The sequence below is a fragment of the Condylura cristata genome, unplaced genomic scaffold, assembly GCF_000260355.1.
Source record: "Condylura cristata isolate star-nosed mole 26May11 unplaced genomic scaffold, ConCri1.0 scaffold00029, whole genome shotgun sequence".
Taxonomy (NCBI): domain Eukaryota; kingdom Metazoa; phylum Chordata; class Mammalia; order Eulipotyphla; family Talpidae; genus Condylura; species Condylura cristata.
The window spans coordinates 24,320,628-24,333,049 of NW_004567130.1; the positions used below are offsets into that span (position 1 = coordinate 24,320,628).

At 39.1% G+C, this 12,422-nt stretch overlaps 1 protein-coding gene across 10 annotated transcripts in view; it reads left to right on the forward strand.

The window, feature by feature from the left end:
* The window catches only part of CEP170 (centrosomal protein 170kDa), an 86,219-nt gene that overhangs the window by 56,090 nt on the left and 17,707 nt on the right, over positions 1-12,422 (forward strand). For 8 of the 10 annotated variants that reach the window (XM_012731006.1, XM_012731010.1, XM_004691048.2 and 5 more), the window contains 3 exons: positions 2,723-2,849; positions 3,660-5,483; positions 9,371-9,605. In XM_012731006.1, coding sequence (XP_012586460.1) covers positions 2,723-2,849; positions 3,660-5,483; positions 9,371-9,605 — 2,186 coding nt within the window. The remainder of the gene's footprint in view (positions 1-2,722; positions 2,850-3,659; positions 5,484-9,370; positions 9,606-12,422) is intronic. The other 2 variants (XM_012731008.1, XM_012731013.1) reach the window with 1 other exon arrangement.

The following is a 12,422-nucleotide window of genomic DNA, read 5'->3' on the forward strand; positions in this document are numbered from 1 at the left end:
GCTGGCTGCCGCGAGCAGGCGCCGCCGCTTGGCCTTGACGTTTCCCCAGAGGCAGCGGTGAGGTTTTCCGCCGCCGGTAGCATTGTGACCCGGCCTGCTGGCATCTTTGTTCTCTTTCTGCCTGGAGGGAGGTGGGAGGGGCTGCCCTTCCTGGGCCAGTCTGGAAGCAGGCCGGCCCGGGCGACCTGTCCCCGGCCCCTTTCCTCAGAGGCCTCTGGTGCCCTCATCGTGCCCGTGGGGACGGGCATGGCCAGCCCCGAGGCCCCGCCGTGGGCTGCGTATCTGCTTGCAGACTGCGCTCCCCGCCACCGCGCGCGCCGCCTGCCCGCACAAGCCGGCACCCTCGTGTGAGTCCGCGGTCAGAAAGGCCTGGGATGCTGTGGAGCAGCATCTGAATCTTCCTCTGGGCAAAGTGTTTTCATTTTATAGTTGTTTTTTAGGGGTCACTGTGCTCCAGACCTCTCCACTCTGGCATGTTGTGAGTGAAGACACTTTACTCCACTTTCTTATCTTCAACTATAGAAGGTATTTTGATGCAATCTGTTTACAGGGAGAATTTCGAGAAGTATGTAAAGCATCCTGTGTAGTGATTGTCTGAGATTTATGCACCCAATGATTATTTATATGAAAGATAATATTCATTGCACACTGATATGCTAAAAATAAATGTAAAAGAGAAGTGAGAAATATTAATTATAATTTATTCCGATGACAAGAGCATTCCTTTAATGGAAGTTTTCTGTGTGCCATTTTACAGATAAGAAAACTGAAGTTATGTAGAGGTTAACTTGGCCCAGGTCTTAAAACTAGAACCTGTTTAGCCAGAATTTGAAACATAATAAGCAACTGGATTTCTTAAGTGAGTCTCTTGTCATTATACGATACTGCCTCTCGTGAAATAAGTTACTCTTACAGTATACAAAGAGTGAGTTATGAACTATGACTTTAATAAAATCTTAAGACATTAAAGAAAGCCATATATAAACAATGTATAACACGCGTGAAATCTGAATCAAATATTTTCATATACAGGTAAATACATCGATATGTTTACTACTGAATTCTAAAATTGCCACCTATGTTCTCTCCTGAAAACCGTCAAGGCAGTTACTGCGCTGTAGTCTCCCCTCTCGCTCACATCTGGCTTCTAATGCTTCATTTCTTACTGAAAACAAGTGAGACTTGTTTTAGGAAATATGTGGGTATTCACTTTTATGTAGAGTGGAGCTGGGAAATGTGACTTACCAGACCACCTTCCCTCTCTGTCCCTGCGTACACGTCAAGTAAAACTGACCTGGAGTCCCAGGTGTGCCTGCCTTCAAGAAGTCGCCCTCACAGGTCTCTAGAACAGTCTTCGCAGACGGCTGCTACATAATCATGTGTCGGTAGGAACCATCCTGTTGGTGTCCCAGGGTGGTGTGGATGGCAGCTACCACAAAATCTTGAAAAGGAATTCCAGGATTCAACAGGTTTTGTGTCTAAGCTCACACTTTGGTGTGTATCTCACCATGTGCAAGTATCCTCCAGCCTGTCTTTCTTGAATACGTGTATCAAACATTTATTTCATTATCTAGCTTATCGTTATGAGTGTAATAAATCTGACGCCTAAAATGGTTTTCAACCTGTAAAACCTGTGTGTTTTGGCTGAAAACAGGGGTGTGGGGTGTGGCGACAAAGGGGGGGACACGGCGGAATATGCTGGAGAGCGGGAACGTGCGGTGGCGGGCCCGGTATGGTGGCGTGAAGCTGAAGAGGTATGACAGGGCTGTGAAGCAAGTGCAGTGAAATAACCACTGTTACTTCAGTGAAAGTGTAGTAAATCTTAAAATATTTAAATATGTCATTTAAATATATTCATTTTTATATATTGTTTAGAATAATTTAAATAAGTTTTTGTTCATTTGCTTTCCATTCCTTACTATTGAGTTGTTCCAATTTCACTCTTAAGCCATGGCTTAGATTTTTAGTGAGGAAACAATTTTTTGTATCATTCCTAGATCTTCCATATAAAACGCCTAGATTATTCTGGGGGATCTTAATACCAGTATACATCCATAAGTCTGTGGAACTTAAATTCCATTTCATACTTGACTGTAAGCGTTCAAAGAATACTTGCTAAATGGACAGGTGTAAATAGGGTGGGTAGTGTCAGACTTGTTGTTGAAAATATCTTAAAGATTGAGTGATTTCTAATTTCTGGAAATAGTAAGGTATTATAGGAAGAAGTCAAAAACTGTGGGCTTATTTTTGAAATCCCTGAAGACTTGACTTGATAGATTTAATACTCCTTGAGACTGTAGAACCTCTCTGAATCCTAGAAATATAAGAGAACATCTTGGGTGGGACTAGACCTTTAATTAGATCTGTTGTCCACAGAATAAATTAATTCTACTGTCTTAGCTACAAAGCTGTGATAATATACCTGAGTTTATGTAACTCCAAGAGCTTAATACCATTGCTATTATTCACTAAATAGAAAAATGTATACTTTATTATACAATGATAATGAAATACAGTTAAAGGAGCAATATAGACTATCTTCATTTTTATATACTCCGTATGCATGTAGGAAATTTAATAGATGAGTTATAACAATGTGAAGTTCATAGAAGATTCTTCATGTAGTAGGTTAGCATGACTAAACAGAATTCTTCTCTATCAAATCAGATTTCACCAGATTATCTCATTCTCTCGTTCTTTTTTTTGTATTTTCTCCCTTTAGGAAGGTGCATCCTCATCTGGAAGCAGACGTTGGGTTTCACAGTGGGCTAGTTTGGCTGCTAATCACACAAAGCATGATCAAGAAGAAAGGATAATGGAATTATCTGTAACTGTTCCCATAGAGAATGGTATTTTTCTTTCTTTCTTTGTTTTTTTTTAGAAATCACATACCAGTTTTTAAAAAGCAAGCTAAATCTATATAGCGAGGAGAATTAAATGTAAATAATTATTCATATATTCTTATGTTTATTCTACATGAGTTGATTTTCACAATAATAAATAACATTAAAATATAACACTAACCAAAGATCTTTTATAGACATCAGTTTTTTAAAAACAGGCTTAATTTTTAGGTTTAAACATTAAACTTCAGTAAATATTCATAATGGTCTCGTGCTTATTCTACATATATGATTTGATTTCTACTGGTAATACATTTGTCATTAAAATATGCCCTATCGGGAGTTAAAAGATATTTTGTAGATGAAACACACACACACGCACGCAAACACATATACACACACATACGCACACATGCAGTACTCCCCTCAGCAGTGTTTTTCAATAGATCCATCTGTTCTGCTCCCCATTCTCTCTGGTGAATCCTCTCCCCCACACCTCTGACCTGCACCCCAGCTCTTGTATGCATTAGTAAATAAGAATAAATATTTTTTAAAAAGAAAGAGAACAACAGATATCAATTGAAAATGAAATAACCTTAATTTTCATCTTATACCACTTGCTTTCTGGACTGTTCTCTTAGTAATCTGTTAAGCTGAGTGGCTTATACTTTTAAAATTACTGTCTCACAGTGCTGGCTTGTTTGAAATTTTTACTTTATACGTTAGCCATTTCTTAACATAACCTTTAAAAATATAATATGATCCTGTTTTTATTTTTTTCCCAATAAATTCCTTCCTTGTGGTTTTATTTTATAGAAGCAGATATCAGTGAATCTGGCATTTCAGTGAGGAGTACTGGTTCCGCAGCTGCTCTGACAGGTCAGAGCGAGAGGAGAAGGAGAACCCTTCCCCAGCTTCCAAATGAAGAAAAATCTCTTGAGAGCTTCAGAGCAAAGGTTCTAACACAGAGATCAGAAATAGGAGAAAAACAGGATACAGAACTGCAGGAGAAAGAAGCTCCCACACAGGTACACCAAGAAGATCCCCAAGATGCTGACAGGTCACTGAATAGAGTGAGTAGGGCAGTGAATGGCGAAACTTTCAAAACTGGTATGGATAGTAAAACCCTGTTCCACGTAGGCGGTTCTGGAAAGGAGAAAAACGACACTGGTAAGGAAGCGTCTTTGGTAAAGCAGACATTAGCCAAACTTCAGCAGGAACAGAAGGCACAAGCACAGTGGGCACCTGCTAAGGTAGCTGCAAAAAATGTGTCAGGTCAGACAGATAAATGTAGGGAGGACTCTTTTAAACAAGAGTTACCACCACAGGAAAAAACTTCAGGACATTCTACAAGTAAAGGAGAAAGGGCCACACAAAACGAGAGCAAGCGAAGGAAAGCTGAGGAAATTCTGAAAAGTCAGACTGCCAAGGTGGGAGACAAGAAAGAAACGTCCAAGCCCTTAGTGCGGCAGGGAAGCTTCACCATTGAGAAGCCCAGCCCGAACGTACCCATAGAACTCATCCCCCACATAAATAAGCAGACTTCCTCCGCACCCGCTGCTTCAGCATTCGCATCTGCCAGTAGAATACGAGAAAGAAGTGACTCTGTGGAGACCGAGTCTAGCATGGACACAACTCTCATTCTCAAAGATACTGAAGCAGTAATGGCTTTTCTGGAAGCTAAGCTGCGTGAAGATAATAAAACTGACGAAGGCCCAGACACCCCCAGCTATAATAGAGACAACTCTATTTCCCCGGAATCTGACGTGGACACAGCTAGTACCATTAGTCTGGTTACTGGAGAGACGGAGAGAAAGTCAACCCAAAAGCGAAAAAGTTTCACTACTCTCTATAAAGACAGGTGTTCCACCGGTTCTCCTTCCAAAGACGTCACAAAATCATCGTCTTCAGGTGCTAGGGACAAAATTGAAAAGAAAGCAAAAAGTCGTTCCACAGATACAGGGTCAAGAGCAGATGGTCGGAAATTTGTGCAGTCTGGTGGGAGAATAAGGCAGCCTTCAGTAGACCTAACAGATGATGACCAGACCTCCAGTGTACCGCATTCTGCTATCTCTGACATCATGTCATCTGACCAGGAAGCTTACTCGTGTAACAGATCTCACGGAAGAACTCCACTTACCTCAGCTGATGAGCATGCACATTCTAAACTGGAGGGAAGTAAAGCAACTAAATCTAAGACTTCTCCTGGTGCAGCTGGTTCATCCAGTAAATCAACCACCCTTCCGCGGCCACGACCTACCAGGACTTCCCTGTTGCGCAGAGCCCGACTTGGGGAAGCTTCAGACAGTGAACTCGCTGATGCTGACAAAGCATCTGTTGCGTCTGAAGTGTCCACAACAAGTTCCACATCAAAACCGCCCTCAGGAAGGCGTAACATCTCTAGGATTGATCTGTTGGCTCAGCCTCGTAGAACAAGGCTTGGCTCGTTGTCAGCTCGCAGTGACTCTGAAGCAACACTCTCTAGAAGCAGCGCCTCTTCACGAAATGCAGAAGCCATCATTAGAAGTGGAGCCAGATTAGTACCTTCAGATAAATTTACACCTAGGATTAGAGCTAACAGTATCTCTCGACTGTCAGACTCCAAAGTCAAAAGTATGACCTCAGCGCATGGCTCTCCAGGTAAATTGGATCCAGACTTTTTATAATACATAGCATACTTTATGTTTTCAGACTCCCTTTTTAAATACCTAGTTTTCTAATGTTGCTTCCAAAAGAAAGGGGTTTTTTTCCTCTCCAAAAATTATTTCAGCTCTTTAATGGAAAATTCAATTTGTCCTGAGGCAAACTAGTTACTTCACAATTAGAAGTATGTTGAACAAATCAACTCAGGTTTAATTAGCTAGCTGGTGAATTATTAGAAGTTATGTGTCACAATTAGATTAGAAATTAATATTGTGCATATTAAAGAATCTGTTTAACCTTTGATTCGCCCCATAATTCAAAGCCTTTGTTGCCTGAAGGCAAATAATCTATAGTTTACCTTTTTCCTCCCATTTTGAAATGTGTCATATATTTTTAATAGTTCCAAGTGTCTTAGGTAAATACTAGTCTTGATTTCAGTGGAAGAAGATGGATTCATGAGACAATCCCTAATCACAAAGCAGTCAAACTGGCTGTAGAAAGTTCCCTGCTTAAGAGCATTAGCTCATAAGATGCTATTGTATCATCTAACAACTATAGTAATTAGCTAGCATTAAATATAATAATTACAGAACCATCTTCTCCCCACCAGAATTGAAATCCTTCTGGCATGCACTTCGTGTTCAGAACTAAAACCAGTAAGACAGATATTGCTGTGTTCTCTCATTACTTCATAATCACCCTCAGAGGTGGGTGTGGCAAAAGGCCATTGTGGGCAGGGGGCCTGGGGATAATATACTTGACGATCTCTGGTTGTCAGCAAGCATCCAGAGTCCTACATCCTCAGTTAAGAGTGAAGGAAATCGAGTTGGTATGCAGTCTTTCCTTGTATTTTCCCATACATACAGCCTGCAAAACCAAACATTCACGGTGTTTTGCGAATTTTAAATGGCTTATCCTCCTCTTCACTACTGCCGTTGTCCACTCCAGTCACATTTCTGCCTCCTCCTGATCCGGGGTGGTGGTGGCCGTAGCTGTGGTAGGGTGTACGTAAGCTGAAGATGCGCCTGAGGTTCCAACAAGGATAGAGCCTGTTGGCCTTAAAACTCCCACTTTGACTCTGCACTTCGCTTTGGCCGCTGATGGTGGATGTAATGCCCAGCCTTTTAGCACTTAACTGCTGTACTTTGGGTTATATTTGCCCATCGATGTTACCCGGGTGTTCCTACAGCTCTACCTTTTTAAGTCACATTTCCTTGGTTCATCAGTGGTGTGTATCCAGGCAAATTTCTTCTCCCATATCACTGGTTACCCCAACTCTATTTAAATACATAAAAATTAAGTGTTCTACCTTAATATAAGCTGTGTGTCACCATGTAGCATGGAACCGTTCTTTCTGCAATGATTGTCTAACTTTTAACATGTGAATCATCTGGCTTTATTCCTCAGTGTTTATTTAGCATAAGGGAATTATTTGAGATAAAAACCAATTATAGTCACTTCATTCCTTCTAAAGCACAGTTATAACTTGTTCTCTTTTGAAAACACAATGTGATAAAATGCAATTCTCTAAGAATGTCCCCAAAGAACTTAAATTGTTAAATGACAGATCGAGGTACATGAGTTTGGCCTTCTTGATACTTGATGACAGCATCTTAAATAATTAGAATCATAGAATTTAAAAACTGGGAGTTAGTTTTAGTTTAGTCATTCAGTTTAGCGAACAAGGCCAACAGACAAAATGACCTGCCCCGGTCACATGCTGTGGAGAAGACAGGACGAGAGTCCAAAGCCAGCCTGTTGCTTTTCTCATACATCTGTCCAGTGCTAAGAAGTAGTCCCCTTTTGTAGGCAGGCTTTCCTTCCAAGGGCAGCTTCGATCTGCTGAACTAATCATCAGGAATATAGACAAGGCAAATACACAACTTAAAGATCTTGGTACTATTCACTGTATTCTTTTCATCCTGATAGGTACCAACTTCAGGCTCTCTAGTCCACTTTATGAGCCTAAAGCCACATTGTAATCCAAAAAAGAGCACATTGTAAACAAGGATTGTATGCTTGCAAGTTGTCCATTTACAGTAGTCTGCTGTTTCTAGAAAGACAGCTGCCAGCATCTTGCAGTCACTGGTAGCATGCTAAAATAATTACATTGCATAGGCAATTTTAAGAAAACATAATTATTTTAATTTGCTAATTGAGGAATCTTTGATATTATATCTCTACTTTTGATAGTTATAGTATCTTGGATGCAAAAAAAAAAAAAGAGGGTAAAGAGGCCTCAGGTTTTGTTGGGCATGCATGACTTGTTTCTTCATCCAGAAAAAATGGCCAATATAGAGTATTGTCTATGTAACTAAATACAGTGTTAACTTATTGAAACACCCTCTCAAGAACCCTTTTGAGTGTAATTACCTAATTCTGTGTTTGTACTTGTAAACATTTGCAGAAAGCTCTGAAATGTCTGTCTTCATTCTCTCCTATCCGTAGGAATGTAAATGAGAGTAAATCGGGTAGCTGATTTTATGACATATTCCTGATTACGGTTACTCCTTTTTCCTGAGCCAGCTGTAGTGGCAATGTATATCAGTTTTCTGAGCCCTTACAGAGCCTTAGCAAAAATATACTTAGGGAAGAAAAGATAGGATGGTTACAGAGATCTAGTGGGTAAGAAGAAGGAATTCTAGACTCGACCCACCTAAAGAGTTTAAGTCTCCTTTTGTCTTAAAAGTCTGAAAGGTGGAAAAGGAGAGAAAAGAATCAGCATTAACAACAGTTGGAACTCGGAGCAGATACTAAGATTTTATCACTTTAGTCACCAAAATAATCTCATTTTTTAAAATAGGTTTTTGCTACTTTGTGTAGAGCAAATGGTCAATATCCAGGAATGCATTTATTTATTAAAAAATCTGGAAAATGTCTTGTCAGACTCTGCTGAGTGTAAGGTATACATTAGTATATTAACCAGGTACCGCTCCTGTGACGCTTACCATGAATTAGCTATTGTTTCTCCTTTTTACCACTATTTATGTTTCTTGACTTATTTGTATAATTCTCATATTAACAGTTCTAGTATGAATTACCTGCAGTAACTTCAGATTTTGCAAATATTGTCGGCAGTACCATTTTATCAATGTTTCGAGAAAGTGATTGCCACTTTCCTTAATGTGACTATTCACAGTATTTTCTGTGCCTGAAATGTCAGTGGCTGTGATGAGAATTGCTTGTGGAGTTTTGGTCTTGTAGTTTTTCCTGCCATTGTCTATTTTCACCATATGCTTTCAGTGTCAAAACAGCAGAAAGTTGTACTGAAGATGCTTTGTGGTGTTTTTACCATGTAAAAAGATTTTTCCCAATCATAGCATAACAGGATGTTGAATGACGAGGTAATGTTTTTTTCCTGCCATAAAAACATAATCTCCACAGTGGAATTATGCACATTTGTCTGTTGGGAAAAGAGGGCTTTTATCATTTCCATGTTGAAACTCCATTTGGCATGAAGAAATCTTTTCCCTTATTTTTATTTTGGTTATTGTTTTGTCATTTTTTAAAAAAATACATCTATCTCTTCACTCAGATGAGAAATACTTGCAATGGAAAAGTTCCTAGTTAAACATTTATAAATAACAACTAGCGCTTGCTTAGTTGTTTATCAGTAGTGGGTTTTTCATCTGAGTGCTTACTCACCATAGTACAAAAGAATACGATCTTCTGATTATTTTTAATTGTTCATTGTTTTAATTCACCAAAGTATAATATGTATGTAAGGAGTAGTGGACTTGAGTGGTGGTTGTGAGGTTATGTGTGTGTCAGTTATGGAAAATTGTGTTGTGTGTTCTCATGGTGTTTTGAGATCATGATTTTTACTTTTACCTCCTCTAAAAGATACAATAATAATTCTTTTTTTAATAATTAAACTAATTTAGTAAATTCAAGATGGAGGCGCTTTCCTACTGATTATGCTTCCACCTCAGAAGATGAATTTGGATCAAACCGTAATTCCCCTAAACATACCCGTCTACGTACTTCTCCAGCCCTGAAAACCCCTCGGCTGCAGAGCTCTGGGTCGGCAATGCCTACTAGCTCTTCGTTCAAGCACCGGATAAAAGAGCAGGAAGACTACATCCGAGACTGGACAGCTCATCGAGAAGAGATAGCCAGGTTGGCTTCATGCAATTCTCTTTCATAACTGGATTTTTTTTTTAGTACGATGTTTCAACTTAGTGACCAAGTTTAGCTTTTGATTGGTTTGTGCCCGCGGTCCAAAGAATTACAATGCGGGAACTCAGCTGTGTGGGGACTGACCTCTCCAGCCATCCTTTCCCTGGGCACTTTCAGAAGTTCTTTTGGTTACTGTTCCCCTTTTGTTATTCTAGTAGAGCTGCTGATAAATTTGTACACTTTTGGAAAGACCGTCAGAGTCAGCTTTGCTTGATTAAGAATCGTGCAGCTGAACATTATCTTACCTTCTAAGGAATTAACAGTGTACTTGCGAGAGAGATGTGTTTTAATGTTCTCAGGGAAGAATTAGAGTAGGCAGATTTTTACAAACACCATTAGGAAGTCAGTCAGTATTCGCTCAATCCCTGATCACAAAGTCAAAATACAACTGTTTTGAATAGTAAGTGTTTCTAACAGTCTTTAGGTTACACACAGGTTCCTCTTCTATACAAAAGTCGAACATTCCTGTTTGACATGATTTGGCAAGTTATTTGGGGGGGTTGGTCTGGGAAGGTTATTACCATCAATTTGCATGGAAAATTTTTCAAGCATTTTTAAGACCCACAGAATAGCCTGCTAGATCATACCAAGTAAGAATGTTCTACATTCAGATTATAGGGGAGACCTGTAATAAAAGTTCTATATAGGTGGTTTTTATTTGATAGCGTACTGCAGAGAAGCTGTGTACTTAAACACCTGCCACAGTAGTTGAAATACAAGTTCTTCATTAAGTTTGTAAGGTATTACATTTTATGAACATAGACCATGTCTTACCTGTTTTTACTGTATTCATGCTAAAATTACTTCTGCCTTTGTCTTAAGACCCTAATCTTCAAGTTTATACTTAACACGTTATTAAAGGACTTTTTCAAAATAGACATAGTTTTTACTATAATGTGATGTTTTATCTTTTTTCTTGTGAATACAATTCAAAGTCTAACTTTCTTTAGACTTGTGAATTGCATTCATTCAGGCTCATTAGTTTCATGGCTAGGTTTTGTCTTTAAACTATTCCATTGTAACTGCTTTTCTTTAAAATTCTTGGAGAACATGCCATTCTAACCTCATTGTTTTGCCTAAACATTTCATTTATTGATAATGATACTCCTGATATTGTTATGAGGAGAATTGCGGAAGCCTTGTAAGCCAGATCAGGTGAGAGGAAGGGCATGTTTGTGCTTTGGCCTCCATGAACTATTGATATTGTGGACTCACTAAATGTTTGTAGTCAGAGAATTCCGACCTATTGTTTTTTCTTCTGTGGGAAGCAGCAGGCTGGTCCTTGTGCCGTTTGCCTTCCTCGTGGAGGAGACGGCCTCTGCGCCAGCTCAGGTGGGGCCTGAGGGGAACTGGAGCATGTAGCGGCGACCTTTGGTGGCTCCCTCAGCTCTTTCCCCAGGCCAGAGTGACCACACACCTCTGAGCTTGTAACACAAAGGAGCAAGTGAAGAGGAATTAGATGTTGTATTTAAGTTTTGATACATGTTACTGTCTATTTCATATTATCTAAGACCAGGTCACTTAACCATGATTTTACGCCTCTAAATTTGTCATAACACTGCTAATAAAACTTAACTTCGAGAATTTTATTCTTTCAAGGTCCATTTTAAACCATCTATCTCAAGGCCAAGGAAGAGCTTTTCGTTCAATTTTTATTTTTTAAGGAACTGAAAAAGGGGGAGTTGAAAGTTTGGAAGGTTAATGTTGGTTATTTATGTTCCGATGTTATATAGCTTAATGTGAGAATTTTAAATTAACTGAATCGCAAACTGTATATAAAGTAAGAAATAGTTTTATTTCTTTAAACAGCTACCACCGTCACGTGGGATCTCAAACTGAGGTCAAATAGGTTTGGAAGAGTTAATAAGTAAAAGTATTTTTATTTAAAAGTGTAATAGTGATTTTAATTTGTTACAAAATGTTTTACGCTTTGCATATCCTTTTGGTTTAGGATTTGGATTATATCACTTAACCAGCATTTTATAAATCTGCACAGAATACTTTTTGCTTGGACTGAAATTTATGGCACAAAAACAAGGTTTCCCAATATAAAGCATATAAGCAAATACAGTATATTTGACCTCTAGTTAGAAGTGGAATCCTTTTTGTATTTAACTTGTGACAAGTGTACTTTCTGTAGCTCCTGCCTCAGTTTCTTTTTGACTTATTTTTAACTGAGGTGACGGGGGTACCCCCATCAGTATTAACCGCCATGGCGTACCTACCACAATCACCCCCATCTGCTTCCACAGACTATTGGGCTCCCTCCTCTCTTTGTTCTTCATTACAGTGTAGGTGCAGGTTTCCTTCCAACGGCACTTGATACGTTATACTGGTTTTATGAATTTTAAGGTAAACAAAGCTACACCACCACCTTTGCCTTTAGAGATGACCGAATAAAATATACTTAGCCTAAAAAATTGCACTGGAAGATTATATAATTCCCATTTGGATCAACTGCACTTAAGTACACTCAGTATTGCAGATTCTTTATTACATATAATATTATAACATCAAAGATTTTTGGTAGAGATTTCTGGTTAATAAAATATTTTGTTTCAAGACTATTTAGTTCATGTAGGGATGTTATCTGTGAGGATTAGTTAATTGATAAAAGCTCTCAGTTTCAAAGTTAACTGCAAGTGTTGTTTGCAAAGGTAGTGTGTTCCTGCAGGGTGGACACAGTCCCGCAGTTTTCTGTTAGGTCAAATTTACATTGATGCAATGTGTACACAACTCCCATGTATGTAACATGGT